The following is a 22,596-nucleotide window of genomic DNA, read 5'->3' as shown; positions in this document are numbered from 1 at the left end:
TATTTTACAGTTTTTATTGAAAAAATTGTAAAGACAAGTTGGACTTTGTCATTGATTAGGCCTAATATTATATAGATTTACATTGGCACAAATGAATGATACATTAATATAAAACATTATACACACCATATATTAAAGGGAGTCCAACCAACTGTGTTTAGCTGTGTGGTCTTACTAAGACTGGTTTAAGGTCTCAGATATTTTTCTATAAAGCAACACTGGCTCACACTTCCCCCCATGTGGTTGATAAGTGCAATTGTCTGGTACCAGTGTCGTAAATACAGTCGTTGTTTAAGCCTCCCCGTGGGCAGGGCAATGCACGTGAATTTGTTGACTAAGCTGATTGAACCAGTGAATGCGGGCATGTCAATTGGAAAGTAAGGCAGAACACTGAAGGTTTCTGGCGATGCTTTGTGTTTTTTTGTTTGCTTGCTTGGCATTTGAGTTTTCCAATGTGTTTATCTTTCACGTAAACAGCACAGTTTCCTTTTTGGTATTTATGAAGTTTTTTTATACACTGAGATCAAGACAGGTTTTTCTGTGGTATTCAGTCCATAAGAGCTCAGTTGTGTCAGAACATCATCTGTTTTCAAAACACATTTGTGTAGGCCCCAGCGAGAATTGAACTCGCGACCCCTGGTTTACAAGACCAGTGCTCTAACCACTGAGCTATGGAGCCTTAATTGAGATACACTATGTCACTCATGGAAATGACATAAAGTATTGTTAGCATAACCAAGCCACACCTGTAGGATTGGCCAATGGCCCATTGTATCACAAACAATGTATGAAAGGCCTAATCTTTATTTGTAAAACCGCTCAGAAAGTGAATTTAAAAAAAAAAAAAATTTAGGATCCTTGGACAAAATGTCGAATGCTCTCGTATTTGTAAGTCACTTTTGGGTAAAAGCATCTGCTGAATCAATAAATATCCCAGTCAACACGTGAGATCACACAAGATCACAGTGACGTCACACCATTCTCATACCGTGATAATCACAGTGTGAGCTATGAGCTCATTGTGATTTCAAAATGTTGAGCAGGTTAAAAGGAGGCAATACAACATAAGGGGGGCATTCTACTTCCTATATCTCACTAGGAAAAGGTTGATACTGGAGGATCACAGTGACGTCAAAGCATTCTCATACAGTGATAATCACAGTGTGAGTTATATGTGAGCTCATAGTGAATTCGGAATGTTGAGTTCATGGTACGAGATCACTGTGAGTGTACCGTGACTTCACATAGTGACTATAGTATGAGCTATCTGTGAGTGTACCATGACCTCACATTGTCACCATAGTATGAGCTCACAGTGAGTGTTATGCCGGTGTATGTTTTCAATTGTTTCCAATGGAAGAACGTCTCTTTTTTAAAAAAGCCAGCAGCTGGTGTTTTTTCCGCACTCAGGGCTAAGCTTCGAGAGTTAAAAAATATTCAATTTTGGGTGAAAAGCTCAGCTCGTCAATGTCAGTTCTCACATGGCTATCCAATCAGAGTGGATGACGGGTAGGATAACATCCCAACAACCAACCGGCGCAACGTTCAACGACTGATAAACAAAGCAATGTATCACAGCAACCAAAGCGCTCAGCTGAAAATAGCTGGCAGTCTACGTCCACCTGGCGTTTTAAAAGCTTGAGTGTGAACTTCCCCTTACTCTCACTACGTCATTTTCACTATACATTCTTACAGCTTAACAATGATATACATTTTGTCACGATTTGATTGGAATTCACAAAAGTAAGGCAGGACACTGAAGGTTTCTGGTGATGCTTTGTATTTTTTCTTTCCTTGCTTGGCATTTGAGTTTTCCAATGTGTTCATCCTTCATTAAACTTAAATTGCACAGTTTCCTTTTTGTTTTTGGGTTATGAAGTTTCTTATACACTAAGATCAACACAGGTTTTTCTGTGGTATTCAGTCCATAAGAGCTCAGTTGTGTCAGAACATCATCTGTTTTCAAAAGACATTTGTGTAGGCCCCAGCGAGAGTTGGGCTCGCGGCCCCTGGTTTGCAGGACCAGTGCTCTGGCCACTGAGCTATGGAGCCTGACTTGAAATATGTCACACATGTAAATGACATAAAGTATTGTTAGCATAACCGGGCCACACCTATAGGATTGGCAGATTGCCCATTGTATCACAAACATTTACGTGTGACAATCTCTTTATTATAAAAGATTGGACATTTTCTTGTATAACAAAGTGCAATTGGTTTTAATTTTCTGAAGTAGCTCCATATGTAAGAACTAAATGATTAAATGGTGTCTAAATCTAAATACAAGTAATATGATTGGTGTTAAAGGAACAGTATGTAGGATATTGCAATCACAAAACTTGTGGCTAAAACTGGTACTGCAATCACACAACTGCTGGCCAATACACAACATGACAACATAAACATTAGTTGAGGGCTGCAACTCCACTTTTTAAATGACAATATCCAATATATAAATGATTTTTAAATGTCTAGTGACATATCAGGGCCATTTTATGATTAATTGATATAAATTTCTTACATACTGTTCCTTTAAATATTACAAGTCCAGCCCTATAATGTGAAATCCACTAAGCCTGAGTTGAATAATCACGTCACCCAAATGCCTTCAATAGCACAGAGGTAAAAGAACCTGGAGATAGGTGTAAAAGAAGAATAGGTGTTACCACACCTTTAAGTGAAAGTCACTTTAAAAGACTTTACACTACAATGTTGTCAAAAAGATTCATTTTTACATGGGCCCATGAAAACAAATAAAAATGCTATATTACTACACAGTCAAAACTTTGATCTCCCAGTGAAGTGACCATGAGCTTACAAGATCCTCAAAATGTTGTCACAATGTGTGCGTCACAGAAAGCTAAAATTGTAACCACACAGCACACTCACGGTTTGCTCATATATTAAGGTCACCACCATATGAGGTCCCTGTACACTAATTATAAGCTCATACTACCCAAAAAGCACATGGGATGAAAAGTGCCAGATGTTGCTCAGAGAACTAATATTCTAGCGTTTGCTAATTGAAAACATGTCGCAGAGACGCCAGCATTTAATTGCAAATAATATACAAACAATAAAAAAAGAGAAAGAGACATGATTGTGCCTGCATTTAACCCCTTCACTGAAAGTCATGAACACACAGAAACACACAAGGCGACTATCACTCCAACACCCCAACAATCAATAACTTCCAGCCAGCTGCGGGAATTGAACCACCAACCTCTAGGTTACACACAAGTCTGACTCTCTAACCACTAGGCCACAACGCTTGGACCAAACAAATCTGTGAATCTGTGTGAGCTTCCTAAAACCTTTATTTAGGCATCGTGTTACCATAATGTTGTTGTTGACATTTTATATGGTATATTCATTACACACCATGTATATGGCTGTATAAAATGCTGTGTAGAAAGTGTCCTAAATTTGATCCTATGATCATTCCTATAATATTTCTTATAAGTTATAGGTAAGAAGGGTGACATTCTACTCTTGGGCCAATATTTTCCAGACATGTGTGCTGTCCTGCTATAACAGAATGAGTGTGCCGTTCCCTTAAAATTATGACCATAGTATGAGCTCACTGTGAGTGTAGAATGACTTCACATCAGGACTACAGTATGAGCACACTATAAGTGTACCGTGACTTCACATAGTGACCATAATATTAGCACACAGTGAGTGTGGCATGACCTCTCATCGTGAGGTTTTGTCCCTGTGTGGGGTCACAGCACAGTCACTGTTCGCTCATATCATGGTCACAATGTGAGGTCACTCCACACTCATTGTGTGGTCATACTATGGTCACTATGTGAGGTTATGGTACACTCAAAGTATGCTCATCATGGTAACTTATTGTGCACTCAACATTCCGAATTCACAATAAGCTTACATATAGCTCACACAGTGAATTATCACGGTATGAGAATGGTGTGAATTCACTGTTATCTCGTGTGATCTCACGTGTTGACTGGTTAGAGATTGCCCAAAATGAAAATTCTTGTCCGAAAACCAAAAAAGAGGAAAACAAGGCCGAAAACCAAGACACAGAAAGAAATTATGCCAATTATTAGTACCATTGCATTTATGGCTATGGCTGTGTACTAATTTACTAGGGGTGTGACGGATCACAAAACTCACGGTTCGGATCACATTACAGTTTTTGAGGCACGGATTAGATTTTTTTCTGATCAGCAAAAAAGGGGTGGGAAAAATGTAATTAAAAAATTACAAACATTTATAAAAAACAACAAAGTTGCACATTAAGTAAGGTCTGAAATTAGCATTAGGTACAGAAATCGAATTAAATGAACCATAACACTGTCTTTATTGAATTTTTTTTTTTTAAGTGATTTTCTCTTAGTTTTGGGTAGTTTGATTAACATTAATGTAGGTTAATTGAGGTTACTGTCTCTTTAAGACCAAATAAGCACAGACTGGTTTCTGATTGTAATAAAAATAATACCTTTATTTTATATAGCACCTTTCAACAATCTCAAGGACGCTTTACAAAGATGTGATATACAATCATACAGAATCAAAGAGGAATAGAAAACATCATTATACGTATACAAAAACATAGACATAGACCATAGAAAAGGAAACAACACATCAAAACATCTCAACAACAAGCATGTACATCAGAGCAAAACATTCTAGTAGAAAATACTAAAAAATACTTTTTGACAACATTGTAGTGTAAAGTCTTTTAAAGTGACTTTCACTTAGGATTTTTAATCAGGGGTCGCGAGTTCAATTCTCGCTGGGGCCTACACGGATGTGTTTTGAAACAGATGATGTTCTGACACAATGAGCTCTTATGGACTGAATACCACAGAAAAACCCGCATTGATCTCAGTCTATAAAAAACTTCAAAGATACCCATTAAAATACATGTAGTCCGTTATCATACATTTGGCGAACAGAGCACTGCAAAACAACATAATGTTCTATGTGTGCATGAGCGTTTAAGTGCACTCAGTAGTTCACACACGGAGAGACGCGCTTCAAAAAGCAAGCGAACACAAAATCCTTCCGCTCCTGACAGGGCACATACAAACAAAATTATCTCCACAGTGTTCTTTTTCCAACAAACACACCCGCCTATGTCTCAAGTGATTATGTATAGATTACAGTCAGAAGCCAGTCTGTGCTTATTTGGTCTTAAATTGTAATCTATACATACACTTAAGACATAAACAAATGTCCCCACCAGAAAAAGAACACTGTGGAGTGTGTGCCATCAAGAACAAAAAGCTTCCACGTTCGCCCGCTCCCCGAAACGCGTCCCTCCGTGTATGCACCACCGAGTGCACTAAAACATGCAGACACACAGACGGCGCAGCATAAACCAAACGGCGCAGCATAAACAGTCGCTCCACATAAAAAACATTACGTTGTTTTTCAGTGCTCTATTTGCCAAATGCATGTTAATGGGTATCTATGAAGTTTCTTAAGATCAACACAGGTTTTTCTGTGGCACTCAGTCCACAAGAGCTCGACTGAGCCGGAACATCATCCGCTCTCAAAACACATCTGTGTAGGCCCCAGCGAGAACCGAACCCGCGACCCCTGGTTTACAAGACCAGCGCTCCAACCACCGAGCCATGGAGCCCGATACATATCACTCATGTAAATGAGATAAAGTGTTGTTAGCATAACCAAGCCACACCCACAGGACCGGCCGATGGCCAATTGTATTACAAACATTTAAGTGTGACAAGCCCAATCTGTGTGATTGTTTTAGTATCTTCTTTAATGAATCTATCAAGTCTTTCTTTGTTACTATGTTTTTATAATTACTTTTATTGGTAATATCTTAAGAGGAGAGTTTGCATTATAATTATAAAGAAATGGAAACACTTTCTCTGTGAAGGTGGTTGTCAATGTACACAAACATCTGTTAGTTACAGGATCGCAGAATGACACTTCTGTTCTGTCCCAATCCAGCTGCACTCTCACCCTCTCTAACTTCTCTTCAACAGTAAAGGGAATTTGGGGTTTCCCTGGGGAATCTGAAAAATATTTGCCATTTCTGTGCCATACACACCAGACATTGTTTTTAAAAAAGTCTCTATTCCTTGGGTTTGATTCTGTGGTTATTCCAAGAACCCAATTTGAGTTGTCCCCAACTTCAACATCCCAGACGTGTGTTCCTGAGGTATACCCCTCTGAACCCAAGACACAGGCATAGTTTTCAAATCTTTCTGGATTATAAGGAATTTGTGAATCTCCTGTGCTGTCCTTCTTCAGACTTGTCAGATCATCAGACAGGATGAGCTCTGGAAATGCAGTGTTGGGGTCCAGAATCACAGGGGCTGATATGTGAACAAAAACAGAGAACAAGACATGGGAAACACAGACAGGAACTGTGACAGATTGCACACTTTTTTGGTCACACTATAATTTCCAGTTACCTTTGTGTTATGCCATAGTTTTGATGAGTTAACTATTATTCTGTAATGTGGAAAATATAAACTAAGAATAAGTGACTTCAAACTCCAAAATGTCTATTAAAACCCAGCTAGCTTTTTGTGTGTTTTACTGTTTTCTATGTAAATCAACCTACATAATGTGAAGAACATTCTGTGAAAATATAATCAATAAATCAATGTTTATTTATAAAGCACATTTAAAAACTGCTGAAGCAGACCAAAGTGATGTACATAGCATAAAAAGTTAACAAATAAAAGCCTAAAATTTGAGAAAAATAAAAATAAATCACAGGATCAGGGAACGGCCATGGAAAATAAGAAAGTTTTAAGTTTATTTTTAATAATTGCGATAAAGGGTGCCGCCCTTATATGGGGGGGACCTGTTCCACACTTTCGGGCCAGCAAAGGCAAACGCACGATTCCCTCGGTTTTTAAGTCTGGATCTGGGAACAGGAAGTAACCCTAAATCACAGAAACTTAAAGATCTAGATATGTTGTCAGTAGATCAGTTAAGTACTGGGGGACATGAAAGTTAAGGGCTTTGTAAACAAACAGTAAAACTTTAAAGGCGGGGTGCATGATTTTTGAAAAACACTGGCGGCGGGTCTATCAAAAAAAGGTCCAGATTCTATTGGGGTAGGGGCGTATTTGTTTAGGTGATTTCAAATGTCAACATTGGCTTTCAGAGATCATGCACCCTGCCTTTAAAAATCAATCTGTATTTGACAGGAAGCCATGTAAAGAAATAAAAATGGGTGTAAAATGGTCATACATTTTGGACTAACTAAAGATGAGAAATAGCAGATTGAGAGACTCTAAAATACAATGTATTACAGTAATCCAGGTGTGATGTGTAACTGATCTCTTTAATTTTGACTGAGTAAGGTCATGACAAAGAGTGAAATCAAACTTTAATGCACCTAACCATAATTAGATTATAAGACTTTAGCCTGGATTTCACAGACAGGGTCACATTTAAATAAATTAAGATAAATAATTTTGTTAATAAATATTTAAGAGGATTTTTATTAAAGCATTACCTAAAACAATTAGAAATTAAATAATTGCTACAAACTTTAAATGATTGTTATTTGTTTCATGGGTATTTAAATGTATCTAATGTTTGTAAGATTTTAGCCCTTCAAAAACTCACTGTATTGGATAAGTTGTTGCATCTTTTTCCAAACTCTGAATCCCAGATTGCCCAGGTAATCGGCCACATTTATCAATTCTCCAGAAACCATCTCTGAGGAAGGAGGTGACATTTGCGCTCTGAAATAACATTCAGCAGTCAATTCTGCAGTGTGTTTGAGTCAAGACTATAGACAATGAAATGATGAATCACTTACCTTTTCAATGTGGCTTTAAAGTTCTGAAAAAAATATAAAGCAAAAAATATATTTATAAAAATTTACATTTAAATAAAACACACGAACCATTGATGTTAACTGCAGTCTCACTGAATAAGAAAGCAGTTTGTTATGCACAGAAGCTAAGAAATCCACAAAATCACTCACATTTAGGAATGAGATGTCGTTGGCTTTCATTATCTCCTCTGTGTCTTTTATTATGTCTAATAAAACTGAGATCTCCATGTTTATCTTCTCAAGCTTCTTCTTTATCATCTGACTCTTCTGATCCTCCTCTTTCCTCAGTGCACTGATTGTAGCTTCTTCCTCATCTATGAGAAACTGACGAAGCTTCTTAAACTCCTCTTTGATTTGTTTCTCAGTGTGTTCAAACTGATCCTTGGAAATGCACAAAAAATAAAAATCTGTTAAATCACATCTGCAGTTCCACATTTCTTTCCACGATCAGATGTGTAGATCAGGTGACTCTAAATATTCACCTTGATGGGAAAGCTGTGTAATCATACTCTTCTTTATTTTCTTCTGTGTGTTTAAGTTTGTTTTGTAAGGTTTTCAGTGCAGCCACGAGTTCCTCCTAGAATTTAAGGATTTTAATCTGTAAAACTCTAGTTGTAAAGCAAGTTAAACATACATACATTATGCATACAACGTGAGCAAAACTAACATTGTTCTTTCATCAACATAAATCTTTGGTAGTGCCAACACATGAAAAAATAAATGGTCTTACCTTGGATGATAAAACAATTTCACTGATGGGGCGAAATGTGTGATTGGCATGTGTTTGTGAATCTCTACACACTAAACAACCAAGCTCTTGATCTTCCAGGCAAAAAAGTTTGAATTTTTCATTGTGTACACTGCAGGACTCTGATGAAGTTTTCTGATTTCTCTTCTGTGACAACGACTCGCATATGTTTTTCAACACAAGATTACCAGGAGGGTCATCTTTAGAGGATCTTCTCCTGCAGATGGGACACTGCTGATCATTCTTTGTTTTCCAGAGCTGCTGAAGACATTCCTTACAGACATTGTGACCACATGACAAAAAAACAGGATCCTTGAAGATTTCATAGCACACGGGGCAAGTAAGGTCTTCTTCAGATAGTAAATCCATTACCACCTTTTACAAACGCAAAAATTACCAGAATTGTACTTTCACTTTCTGAACTTAGTAATTAACTTATTAATACTGCAAAGCTGTGATTTCCTTCTAAATGTAGAAATATGGTTCTAAAAATAATTTCAAGTGGCTGTTCTCCAATTTACAGACTCATTTTTGCCTTTGTCCGGAAACTGATATCTGCGACGCACGAAAGAGAAGTCGCTTCCAGGTAAGTTTTGTAAGGAGGTGGAGTTAATCCTTAACTTAGCTTGTTCTGGGAAAACACGATGTAATTATGAGCCTTGATGTCATAACAGTATTATTTTTGTGTAAATGTGTACAATGAAAACAGCCCTTTTCTTATGTTCTCCTTTTAAGCACGATGTATACAAGGATTCCTATATGGCTTACGTTACATTAAATTTTATTAGAAGCTTATCAAACTCTGTGCGTGTAAAATGTCTCTACTTAAAGGTAAAAATTTGCTATGTCATGATTTAGCTTTGGTGTATATTTAAGTAAAACAAGTGGTCTTTTTTGAGCAAATCCTTTGCTCTATACACCGGAAAAAGAAAGGTTAAGTACATAGGCTTGTTCGACTTCATGCGGCGCTGCAAAAACCGACAGCCGGATGACGTCAAACTACCGCGAGAACGATTCGAGAACTCATACGAAGTGTAATTTCGTCTCGCTCTCGCGGCACTTTAACGTCATCAGTCTGTCAGTTCTAGCAGCGCCGCAGGAAATCGAACAAGCTTACTATCTGATGACGATGACGTAACAGCTACGTAAGCGCACCAATCAGCTGCTCTACACTCCAGTCCATTCTGTAGTACTGTGTAGAGGCGAGGCGGGCTTGCAGGATGCGGGCGGGGTGGGTGCATATGAACTAATGTAGCCTGATCAAACATCACATTATTACTTGCAAAGATATTCAGGTAAGATCTTTATGTATCGCTTGACTCTAAATACTACCACATGTAGGCCTAGTGTACGTCGATAGCAGACAGTTATTACAAAACAACTCGCGCATTTTACACGCAGTAGCGTGCACTGTAGCAACACGAAGTAAAACAGCGATCAGTCCAGATCCTGTGTGGTATTTACCACTTTAACTACATCTACATTTTTCCCGCGATTTATCTAACTTATCTTACCAAACCCAAGCTAGTAAACAATATGGCAACTTTGCAGCGAGTATGTTGGGAGATGTGGACGGGGCGTAGCACTCCATCGAGTCTTATCCTTTTGCAGCATTATCTGCAACTCGTTTAATCCATAAATCACAATTTTTGTGCGTCATTGTATGTTGCATGTTTTGATGGCACTGTTTAATGCACGTAACGTTACGCGCCATGACAGCTTATTTGTTTGAGCTCCATGTATGCTGGTTGTACACATAGCTTGCTCTTATGTAAACCAGCTTGAGGGCGTTTTCTTCTTAACTAGTGTTGGGTATAAACATACTGTGCAAATGCTTTATTCGCAACTCTAAACATGTATTAAAAACACTATACCATTCATTCATTTATGTAATGGGTAAGTGATACTGAGGCAGTTACAGGTCAGCGGGACAGCATGTACAAGAATGTTGTGTCGGTATGGGACTATTAATAGCAATTGGTTGCTCTCCCATCCTGAACCGAATGAATTTTCCATGACTTTAGATCCAGTTACATAATGTCTTAAGAGAGGACCCAAGAAATTGATCATCTTTGAAGGACAGATTCATTCAACTATATTGAAGATCGGACTGCTGGATTTGTTAGTTGTGTATAAACACTATGAATGATTTTTTTGGTAATTGAACTATGTTTACCTACAGGTCTAATTATCATGGCTGCAACCTCCCAGCTGTTCAGGTTTGTCCATGGCAGACAATTCGGTCGGATTTTGATACCCGCCATTACATGCCAAAACTCCTGCCAGTCTCCTGTATCCTGCACCAGTGCAACTTGGCCATACGGTTTTCATCCGTCACGCGGCTACAGGGCTTCAGCTGTGTGGCACACCTACTACCTGACCCCACCTCAGGTTGACAGCATCTTAAAGGCGAATGAGTACAGCTTCAAAGTTCCTGAATTTGATGGCAAAAACCTCAGTTCAGTCATGGGCTTTGACAGCAACCAGTTACCTGCAAACGCACCCATCGAGGACCGGCGAAGTGCAGCGACGTGCCTGCAGACACGCGGCATGCTGTTTGGCGTGTTTGACGGCCACGCCGGCTGTGCCTGTGCACAGGCGCTCAGCGAACGGCTTTTTTACTACATAGCTGTTTCGTTGCTACCTCATGAGACGTTGGTGGAGCTGGAGAACGCTGTGGAGAACGGTCGGCCTCTTCATCCGATCCTGCAGTGGCACAAGCATCCCAACGATTACTTCAGCAATGAAGCCTCGCGGCTCTACTTCTCCAGCTTGCGCACGTATTGGCAGGAGCTTCTGGATCTGAGCGTTCCTGGAGAGCAACCCGACGTTGCCGAAGCGCTCGTGAGCGCTTTTAAAAGGCTGGATAATGACATATCTCTGGAAGCGCAGGTTGGTGATCCTAATGCGTTCTTGCACTACTGGGTACTTCGCGTGGCATTCTCAGGAGCTACTGCATGCGTTGCGCATGTAGATGGCAATGAGCTGCACGTGGCCAACACCGGAGATGGGCGTGCGGTGCTGGGTGTACAAGAACCCGATGGATCTTTCTCGGCACTTACGCTCACCAATGATCACAATGCGCAGAACGAGTCAGAAGTGCTTCGGGTGCGGGCTGAGCACCCGCGCTCCGAGGCAAAGACCGTGGTGAAGCAGGATCGGCTGTTAGGGCTGCTCATGCCCTTTCGCGCCTTTGGAGATGTTAAATTCAAGTGGAGCATCGAGCTGCAGCGCCGCGTTCTCGAGTCGGGTCCGGACCAGCTCCACGAGAACGAGCATGCCAAATTCATTCCCCCCAACTACCACACGCCGCCCTACCTTACAGCAGAACCAGAGATCACGCGGCATCGCCTCCGTCCGCAGGACCGTTTCCTGGTGCTAGGCTCGGATGGGCTTTGGGAAACGCTACATAGGCAGGAAGTGGTTCGGCTCGTGGGTGAGCATCTCACTGGAGTACATCAGCAGCTACCAGTCAACGTTGGGGGCTTTAAAGTGACCCTGGGCCAGATGCAGGGATTGTTGCAAGAGAGGAAAGCTCGCATCTCCTCCACGTTCGTGGATCAGATTTCAGCTACGCATCTGATTCGGCATGCCGTGGGCAGTAATGAGTTTGGGATGGCGGATCACGAGAGGTTGTCGAAGATGCTAAGCTTGCCGGAAGAACTCGCTCGCATGTATAGAGATGATATCACGATCATCATAGTGCAGTTTAACCCACATGTCATTGGTGGACAGTAGGACTGAACATACTTTTCATTTCACATGCACTCTGTTACGATGCTAATCTTGTGCACAATCTTGTTGATACATTGTCAGCAATATCAGCATAGCAAAAGAAATATCAGTGGAATGTATTAATCTGTATGTATTTATGTTTATTTTCACATATTCAAGGCAGCTGCCTTCGAAGGGGAAATCTTGAAATCGCAGTATAAGTGGTGTTTGTTACCACTGTTATGCTGTACTGTATGTGGCAGTTAGGCCAATGGAGAAAGAAGTGCTATAAGCCTATAACAGACCCAAAACAATATTTAAGACTGGAACCTGCACACTGTTCAAATGTACCTGTATATTATCAGCACATTTTGCACTGTGGAGAGACTTAAAGGGAAGAATGTAAGGTTCAGAAGTGCCAAAATCTGCTTTTATGTTGTATCGTTTTTTTTTTATGAAACTGCTAACTAATACAAAGGTCATTTTGAAATGGTGAAAGAATGGTATGAAAGAATATACACTTTAAAAACAAACGGTGCTGTATAGAACCAGGGGTTGTTCTTTGCTCGTAATCATAGAGGAACCGTTTTTAGTGCCATGTAGCACCGGGGAGGCACCAGAGAAGCACCTGTGTAGAACCATATGTGGTGCTATATGGCCCCTGTGTGGTTCTACACAGGTGCTATACAGGTGCTTCACCGGTGCTGTATGGCACTTGAAATGGTTCTTCTATGATTACGAGCAAAGAACCACTTTTGGTGCTATATAGCACCGTTTGTTTTTAGAGTGTAGAGTAGCAAATAATAGCAAGGGGTAAGAGAAGTTTTATTATTGTTTAATTGTTGGATTTATTAGTTATGTGGTATTGTAGTTTATGAAGAAGGTAAAAGTTTGGATTTTGTTGCGGTTTTTAATATACACACAAAAATATGTTTAAATTAGTACCACGTTACAGTTAGTTCTTTTTCTGTATCTAAAAAGTTTTTTGTGTAAATCATGCCTTTAGATGATGTCTTTGTGTTTAATAATCATTGAAACATGGTTACTTTCTTATAACTGTAAAAATTCTGTTAAATAAGCTTTAAAGTATATAGTTTTTCTTCTTTAAGTTAGTAGATGTAAAGTCTTGCACAGTAAGGCAGAGCTTTCTAGATTACCCTTAATTGTTACTTTATTTGTATTATTAACAATAACAAAAGATTCTCTGTTACTTTCATGTCAATCTTACCTCGGTCCATTTTTCAAAATTTGTAATGCTTCTGGCCAATTGCATAAATTTGATTTGTGCAGATTTGCTGGACCTTCATGTAAGAGAAAGAACATGAGGTTCAGTAAAGGGTGAAGCGACAAAAAAACGTACCAAAAAAACGAAACGGTTGTATACTGAAGGAAATGTGAATCTGAAGGATTTGCTTTCTGGATTGTGTTTCCAAAATCATTTAATTGATTTCAATGTTGCACGTATTACATTTTTCGAATTATTACATTACATGAGATTAAAACTTCTCACTTCTTCCCTCCTTTGGTCAGTGTTGTTGACCAAGTTTAAAACCATAACTTTTTGTTCTGTACTCTGCTCTTGCACAAGAACACACCGCTGATTACCACATGAAATGTTAAGTATGATAGTAGAGCAGCAAACAGTGTTATTGGGGTAATATTGTCATAAAAAGTATGGACCGTGAGTTTGCAAAAGTGTATATATGGAAAGCTTTTTATTAAAAGCATAATACTTGAAGTAAGTGTATGCTGCAGCTTAAGTTAAGTTTAACAGGTTTAACAATGTTTTGCAGCATGTCACCAATGCATTAAACGGTATTACTATGCTGGTGCATGAACATGACTTGTGTAAGTACACTTGCTTTTTTGTATTGAGACTGTTTTAATAAAAATGTTGTAACCAAACATAAAATCAAGACATTTATTTTAAGTCAAATGCAGAGTAATTTTGTGTGTTTGCAATGCTGTCAGACCAGAGCAGTTACCTCAGGGACACGAGAAGAGTCATACTGGTGTCAGATCGCACTCTGATTTAGCAAACTGTAAGTAGGTCAGTCTATCATGACTGGATAGGTCAGTAACCTTTAAATGCCAAATTTATATGACATACAGGTGCTGGTCATATAATTAGAATATCATCAAAAAGTTGTTTTATTTCACTAATTCCATTCAAAATGTCAAACTTGTATATTATATTCATTCATTTAACACAGACTGATATATTAAAATGTTTATTTCTTTAAATTTTGATGATATAACTGACAACTAAGGAAAATTCTCAGAAAATTAGAATATTACTTAAGACCAATACAAAGAAAGGATTTTTAGAAATCTTAGCCAACTGAAAAGTATGAACATTGAGATGCAGATTTCACTTCTCGCCTGACCTTAACCTCATAGAAACAGGGTTCCCACAGGTCCTTGAAATCCTTGAAAGTTTGTGAATATGGGGAAAACAATTCGGCAAAAGTTTTTGAAAATATACATAGATACAGGTCATTGAAAGTGCTTGAATCTATTTTATGCAAGAAGTTTTCTGGGAAAAAATCCATATTATTCCTTGTGTAGTTTAGGATAATATCATAAAACTTCTAGCCTTTTAAGCACACATGTTAAACTGTTAACTTTCAATGCTTATATCTTCTGTATGCGAATGTTGATTCATACCAAAATGCTTTTATGCATAGTTGTGTTTGTCACATAAAAACGTCTCAGGTTACGTACAGTCTTGTTCAAAATAACAGCAGCACAACGTGACCAACCAGAACAACCAAGGTTCTCAATATATATTCTCCATTGCTACGCGGCAAACAAGCCACCAGCAGGTTCAGCAGACCCCCAGAAAACAAACAAGACCCAGCACCCACGACACGCACGCTCTCAAGGCTGTGCAACTGGGCAACCAGCCGAAAGGGGTGTGTTCAAAAAAACAGCAGTGTGGCATTCAATCACTGAGGTCATCTATTTTGTGAAGAAACAGGTGTGAATCAGGATGCCCCTATTTAAGGATGAAGCCAACACTTGTTGAACATGCATTTGAAAGCTGAGAAAATGGGTCGTTCAAGACATTGTTCAGAAGAACAGCGTACTTTGATTAAAAAGTTGATTGGAGAGGGGAAAACCTATAAAGAGGTGCAAAAAATGATAGGCTGTTCAGCTAAAATAATCTCCAATGCCTTAAAATGGAGAGCAAAACCAGAGAGACGTGGAAGAAAACGGAAGACAACCATCAAAATGGATAGAAGAATAACCAGAATGGCAAAGGCTCAGCCAATGATCACCTCCAGGATGATCAAAGACAGTCTGGAGTTACCTGTAAGTACTGTGACAGATAGAAGACGTCTGTGTGAAGCTAATCTATTTTCAAGAATCCCCCGCAAAGTCCCTCTGTTAAAAAAAAGGCATGTGCAGAAGAGGTTACAATTTGCCAAAGAACACATCAACTGTCCTAAAGAGAAATGGAGGAACATTTTGTGGACTGATGAGAGTAAAATTGTTCTTTTTGGGTCCAAGGGCCACAGGCAGTTTGTGAGATGACCCCCAAACTCTGAATTCAAGCCACAGTACACAGTGAAGACAGTGAAGCATGGAGGTGCAAGCATCATGATATGGGCATGTTTCTCCTACTATGGTGTTGGGCCTATTTATCACATACCAGGGATCATGGATCAGTTTGCATATGTTAAAATACCTGAAGAGGTCATGTTGCCCTATGCTGAAGAGGACATGCCCTTGAAATGGTTGTTTCAACAAGACAATGACCCAAAACACACTAGTAAACAGGCAAAGTCTTGGTTCCAAACCAACAAAATTAATGTTATGGAGTGGCCAGCCCAATCTCCAGACCTTAATCCAATTGAGAACTTGTGGGGTGATATCAAAAATGCTGTTTCTGAAGCAAAACCAAGAAATGTGAATGAATTGTGGAATGTTGTTAAAGAATCATGGAGTGGAATAACAGCTGAGAGGTGCCACAAGTTGGTTGACTCCATGCCACACAGATGTCAAGCAGATTTAAAAAAACTGTGGTCATACAACTAAATATTAGTTTAGTGATTCACAGGATTGCTAAATCCCAGAAAAAAAAAATGTTTGTACAAAATAGTTTTGAGTTTGTACAGTCAAAGGTAGACACTGCTATTTTTTTGAACACACCCCTTTCAACTAATTGCCCAATTGCACAGCCTTAAGAGCGTGCATATCATGAATGCTGGGTCTTGTTTGTTTTCTGAGAATCTACTGAACCTACTGGTAACTTGTTTGCCACGTAGCAATAAAAAATATACTAAAAACCTTGATTATTCTGGTTAGTCACATTGTACTGCTATTATTTTGAACAAGACTGTATGTAACTGTTGTTCCCTGAGAAGGGAACGAGATGCTGCGTCTCCCTTGCCATACTTCTTGCGTCCCTGTGACGCCGTCTTTGGCAATATTTCAGATAGCGATATACTTCCTGGCTCCCGTGTCACCCTGTCTTTGTTGTTAAGGCTCACCATTGGTTGAATTTGATATAAACATTCAGACGCACTTACCCCTGGAAGCGTCCCCAAAGTGTCACAGCAGTAACGCAGTGCGAGTTCCCTTAAAGGGACTGTAACAATGTATCTTAAAAAGTAACACGATGTAACCTTGTTCTCACTTGAAATGTGTCCCCACATTTAGTCCTTGAATGTAGGGTATTGGACTTGGAAATTACTTGAAATGTCCTTGAATTTGAAGTTAACTAAGGTGTGGGAACCCTGTAGAAAATCTATGGGGTATTGTGAAGAGGAAGATGCGATATGCTAGACCCAACATTGCAGAAGAGCTGAAGGCCACTATCAGAGCAACCTGGGCTCACATAACACCTGAGCAGTGCCACAGACTGATCGACTCCATGCCACGCTGCATTGCTGCAGTAATTCAGGCTGCAGTATTGAGTGCTGTACATGCTCATACTTTTCATGTTCAGACTTTTCAGTTGGCCAAGTTTTCAAAAAATCCTTTCTTTGTATTGGTCTTGAGTAATATTCTAATTTTCTGAGATACTGAATTTGGGATTTTCCTTAGTTGTCAGTTATAATCATCAAAATGAGAAGAAATGAACATTTGAAATATATCAGTCTGTGTTAAATGAATTAATATAATATAAATTTTTTTAAAGGAATTCGTGAAATAAATTAACTTTTTAATTATATTTTAAATATATGACCAGCACTTGTATATATCCACAGTTAAATGATTGGTTGCAGAAACTAAATTTTTTTTATGGCAGTCTAAACCCAAGGTTGGTGGTCTAAGTCTTGACTCATGCATTATACTTTTTCATATAATCAAGAACAAAATTAAACAATTGATTGTTATATGGGGATATGATAGGCTACACTGCAACACAGTGGTACAACACAAGAGGGCGCCAATTGACAACAACTGCAGCAGTCAATAGCTAATTTGCATTAGAAATGTAATGCCCTGGCCAAAACTTTGAATTTGTGTTATAAACTACACGTGCATTACGTTTGAAAAGTGAGATGTTGATTCCCTCAAAAGCACACAATCTCCCAGTTGACCCTACATAATGACGCAGACCCAAACCTATATTGCTTAGGCTATTTAACTAAATAAATATTGGTCTTTTCATGGGGCGAAACAAATCCAAGAGTGTATAAAGGTCTTTCATCGAACTCACACATCATCTAACACAATGCTCACAAAACAAAGGTCAGAGTTTGGAAAGTTAAGGTGTTATAATATAAAAGGTGACATTTTTTGGATGCCATTTGTTTAATTGTGTCATGCTGCTCATGTAAAAGAGACGCATGAGCTGTGGCAACAGAATGTTATTTAATATTTGTCCTGTTTCATTCATGTTATTTTTTATGACTGGTTTTGCTAGTTATTTCCTTTTAATTGTTATTTTAAAGTCTTATGTTTGCTTTAAATATCTATACTTTTACTGTTTTTCCTCTATAAATAAATGATTTATTTCTGTAAAGCACTTTGAATCGCCTGTGTGTATGAAATGTGCTATATAACCAAAATTGCATTGCCTTGCCTTGTAAACAACTTAGACACACGTGTTATACGTGTGCATGTGTTTTACTGCACAATGAGTGCTCAGTAAGCGTCTAAGTGAAAGTGTGCAGATGGGGTGGTCTGTTGACACTGTGATGTTTTTGATATATTCCCAAATTGGCTCTGCTTATTTTTATACTAGTTTGTTGGTAGAATGCATCACATTTTAGCCAAGCTGGTACCTCCCCTAACTCCCTAAAAATGCATCCTGGGTAGTCTCTGTGCTATAAAAACAAGAATCATCTCCAATGTTCCTGTTTCCAAGAAGTTGTCTGTTGCCATGACAATGTGTGTGTGTGTAGGAGTGATGGAGTCAGAGGTTGATTGATGATCAGATGGCAAGGCAAAAAAAAGAAAAATTTCTCCACACATTCGCCTATCTCTGTTCATTCTTCAGCTGAGGTCATGAGAGGAGTGTCGATCATCTGTCAGTCCATCTGATCAGTAACTTAGGAGTCATTAAACAGTTTTAAAAATACATTTTGATTCCAAAATATGAACTAGTAGGAACAGCCTGCATTTAAAAAACGCCTGCATTTGTCAGATGAGATTCTGCTTGTTCATTCACTTCCCACCCTAATCCTCTGTCCGATTCAGTATCTGTTTATTTATAAAGCTCTAAAAATGGAGGATTAAAATGACACATTGTCACTTTAGCCATATTTGCGCTTACAACACTGCTTATATATCATATGGGCCCCAAAGCTAAAAAGACTGACATAGCTCAACCTGTTATCTCAGTCCCCTAAGTCGATAATGTAAACATACAACCGTCCAGTTTATTAACTAGTTGCCACTTATGACATTCATGTGCAAGAAGACAAGTAGTTGAGTATCTCAGAGTCCAAAAATGGACATAGAACTGTCATCAGATGAGCTCTGGCCAATATCAAACATAAGGCGTAACTATGTTTTTTTACTATCACCCTGTAAGGGCATCCCCCGACCCCCCACTAAAACTTTCTTAGTCAATCCTTACTCTTCTTGTTTTTGTGTTTGTTATGGAACGTGTTGCTTAGAGATGAACAGAGATGGAGGTAATAGATCAACGAAAGAGATACAGGCTAGTGATAAAGACTAACTATATGAGTGAGTTTTCTTACTGTGTTACTGCTCATGAGTAAATGACTCATTTAAAATATTGCAGTAAATTCAAACCTGGAATGAATAAAGACAGCTACATAAGAAGTACTGGTCAAGATGACCCTCAGTACCCAGATTCAGTACAGTTTCTGGCTAGATGGGATACAGCTACGGCTTAAATCCTGTGAGATGTTGAGGTTTAGGTTTGAGGGTGGATTAGGATAAAAACAGCACGCATCTGGTGAGATTTCATGAGAGTTTGGCCTTTGCTTTATTCCTTCGCTTCTGTCGACAACCATTGTAACAGATCCCGGAGTGTTGCGAGTAACCAATCAGAATCAAGTATTCCAGAGAGTCGTTTATCAAAAGATGTTTTATATGATGCGTTATGAAAAGATGTTTTTTTCTCTTTTTCTCCCCCCCTTTTTAATTAAATCTTTACGATACAAACATTAAGAACACACAAATAAAGTCATTAATACAGAAACAACAAATAATAGACAAGAACAGAGCCAGGGGGAGTTTTAAATAAATACATTAAAGATAGAGCATTTAATTTTGGATGGATTTGATGTACTGATCCGTCTCCTTACCAAAAGCAATAAAAGAAGGTTTAGAATGATTAAATTTGGCTTTATGAATATGATATTTCCCTAAAACTATCAATAGATTAATTAAGTACATTTCTTTCTGTTTTTAAACGTTATGAATAGACGTGTTCGACTAAATGACAGGCAGATTACGTCAAGGTACCGCGAGAGCATGTCGAAATTATATTTTTCAGTATGATTTCGAATCGCTCTTGCATGCGGTACTTTGATGTCATACGCCTGTTAGTTCTTGCAGCGCCGAAAGAGGTCGAACAGCTTACTATCAGCACAGACGAGATTCGGCACTGGACACGAGTCAAAGTTGTATATTTAAATATAGCAGCTTAACTCTCAATGTAATATTACTTTTATACAAAACTGTAAACGAGCAAAAACCAGAAACATCCCACAACCACTCTTGTACGTGAAACTACTTTCCCGATTTGAGATCTGCTTGTTTGATAAGTTATGTAGGCTACACCTCTGGAATTAATTTAAAAATGATATACGACGTGGTTGAGAATAAAAGAGACGTGATTTACCTGTGTCTACTTTATCTGTGTCCTGTGGGATGTGGAAATCAAAGATGGGTGTTGGTCTCTTAGCGGTAACTTTGGCGGAATGATACAAAACACCTCTCGTCCAGTCAGATTCAAGGACTGGAACTAATTGTTGTATGTATCTTTAAATTGTATGATAAATTCTTATGTATAATTGTAGGATAAATTATATCATTATCCTTATATAGCAAATTCACTTAATTGTTAAAACCCCAATAAATCAAAATGCTGTATCAACAATGTTATGATGCTAGTTCTTTTTCAATTTTGCTTTTACTTTTAATTGCTTAAAGGAATATTCCATTTTCTTAAAAGAAAAATCCAGATAATTTACTCACCACCATGTCATCCAAAATGTTGATGTCTTTCTTTGTTCAGTCGAGAAGAAATTATGTTTTTTGAGGAAAACATTCCAGGATTTTTCTCATTTTAATGGACTTAATAGAGCCCAACATTTAATACTTAACACTTAACAGTTTTTTCAACGGAGTTTCAAAGGTCTATAAACGATCCCAAACGAGGCATTATGGTCTTATCTAGCGAAACGATTGTCATTTTTGACAAGAAAAATAAAAAATATGCTCTTTTAAACCACAACTTTTCGTCTAGGTCCGGTCCAGCACGACCTTACGCAAATGCGTAGTGACGTAGGGAGGTCACGTGTTACATATACAGTCTTGTTCAAAATAATAGCAGTACAATGTGACTAACCAGAATAATCAAGGTTTTTAGTATATTTTTTATTGCTACATGGCAAACAAGTTACCAGTAGGTTCAGTAGATTCTCAGAAAACAAATGAGACCCAGCATTCATGATATGCACGCTCTTAAGGCTGTGCAATTGGGCAATTAGTTGAATTAGTTGAAAGGGGTGTGTTCAAAAAAATAGCAGTGTGGCATTCAATCACTGAGGTCATCAATTTTGTGAAGAGACAGGTGTGAATCAGGTGGCCCCTATTTAAGGATGAAGCCAACACTTGTTGAACATTCATTTGAAAGCTGAGGAAAATGGGTCGTTCAAGACATTGTTCAGAAGAACAGCGTACTTTAATTAAAAAGTTGATTGGAGAGGGGAAAACCTATAAAGAGGTGCAAAAAATGATAGGCTGTTCAGCTAAAATGATCTCCAATGCCTTAAAATGGAGAGCAAAACCAGGGAGACGTGGAAGAAAACGGAAGACAACCATCAAAATGGATAGAAGAATAACCAGAATGGCAAAGGCTCAGCCAATGATCACCTCCAGGATGATCAAAGACAGTCTGGAGTTAACTGTAAGTACTGTGACAGTTAGAAGACGTCTGTGTGAAGCTAATCAATTTTCAAGAATCCCCCGCAAAGTCCCTCTGTTAAAAAAAAGGCATGTGCAGAAGAGGTTACAATTTGCCAAAGAACACATCAACTGGCCTAAAGAGAAATGGAGGAACATTTTGTGGACTGATGAGAGTTAAATTGTTCTTTTTGGGTCCAAGGGCCAAAGGCAGTTTGTGAGACGACCCCCAAACTCTGAATTCAAGCCACAGTACACAGTGAAGACAGTGAAGCATGGAGGTGCAAGCATCATGATATGGGCATGTTTCTCCTACTATGGTGTTGGGCCTATTTATCGCATACCAGGGATCCTGGATCAGTTTGCATATGTTAAAATACTTGAAGAGGTCATGTTGCCCTATGCTGAAGAGGACATGAAGAGACAATGACCCAAAACACACTAGTAAACGAGCAAAGTCTTGGTTCCAAACCAACAAAATTAAAGTTATGGAGTGGCCAGCCCAATCTCCAGGCCTTAATCCAATTGAGAACTTGTGGGGTGATATCAAAAATGCTGTTTCTGAAGCAAAACCAAGAAATGTGAATGAATTGTAGAATGTTGTTAAAGAATCATGGAGTGGAATAACAGCTGAGAGGTGCCACAAGTTGGTTGACTCCATGCCACACAGATGTCAAGCAGTTTTAAAAAACTGTGGTCATACAACTAAATATTAGTTTAGTGATTCACATGGTTGCTAAATCCCAGGAAAAAAAAGTTTGTACAAAATAGTTTT

General features: G+C 38.6%; 2 protein-coding genes and 1 non-coding gene across 4 annotated transcripts; 1 reads left to right on the top strand and 2 right to left on the bottom strand.

Annotated features, from left to right (window-relative positions):
• Positions 1–606: 606 nt before the first annotated feature.
• Positions 607–679, bottom strand: trnat-ugu (transfer RNA threonine (anticodon UGU)). The gene has a single exon. It is a non-coding gene; the product is annotated as a tRNA-Thr (tRNA).
• Positions 680–5,620: 4,941 nt separating this feature from the next.
• LOC129448169 (zinc-binding protein A33) lies at positions 5,621–9,470 on the bottom strand. The gene is made up of 6 exons (XM_073872144.1): positions 8,532–9,470; positions 8,311–8,378; positions 7,952–8,222; positions 7,784–7,806; positions 7,588–7,706; positions 5,621–6,317 (listed from the first exon to the last, which is right to left on the bottom strand). Exons 1-6 carry the CDS (start codon positions 8,916–8,918, stop codon positions 5,785–5,787), a joined length of 1,401 nt encoding a protein of 466 aa, XP_073728245.1. The 5' UTR covers positions 8,919–9,470; the 3' UTR covers positions 5,621–5,784.
• Positions 9,092–14,175, top strand: pdp1 (pyruvate dehydrogenase phosphatase catalytic subunit 1). Of its 2 annotated transcripts, none has more exons than XM_055210338.2 (2): positions 9,092–9,135; positions 10,732–14,175. In XM_055210338.2, exon 2 carries the CDS (start codon positions 10,743–10,745, stop codon positions 12,285–12,287), a length of 1,545 nt encoding a protein of 514 aa, XP_055066313.2. In that variant the 5' UTR covers positions 9,092–9,135; positions 10,732–10,742; the 3' UTR covers positions 12,288–14,175. The 2 variants fall into 2 exon arrangements, with proteins under 2 accessions (XP_055066313.2, XP_055066312.2); XM_055210337.2 differs by lacking the exon at positions 9,092–9,135 and adding an exon at positions 9,688–9,844.
• Positions 14,176–22,596: the final 8,421 nt, after the last annotated feature.

The sequence above is a fragment of the Misgurnus anguillicaudatus genome, chromosome 10 (assembly GCF_027580225.2).
Source record: "Misgurnus anguillicaudatus chromosome 10, ASM2758022v2, whole genome shotgun sequence".
Lineage (NCBI taxonomy): Eukaryota > Metazoa > Chordata > Actinopteri > Cypriniformes > Cobitidae > Misgurnus > Misgurnus anguillicaudatus.
This window is presented reverse-complemented; position numbering and strand designations above follow the sequence as displayed.

Coding starts and splice junctions, on each gene's coding strand:
- LOC129448169 (XM_073872144.1), bottom strand. CDS start 8,918: ATGGATTTACTATCTGAAGAAGACCTTACTTGCCCCGTGTGCTATGAA. Junction 7,807..7,951: donor ACGACATCTCATTCCTAAAT/GTGAGTGATTTT, acceptor TATTTTTTTCAG/AACTTTAAAGCCACATTGAA. Junction 7,707..7,783: donor TTTAAAGCCACATTGAAAAG/GTAAGTGATTCA, acceptor ATGTTATTTCAG/AGCGCAAATGTCACCTCCTT.
- pdp1 (XM_055210338.2), top strand. CDS start 10,743: ATGGCTGCAACCTCCCAGCTGTTCAGGTTTGTCCATGGCAGACAATTC.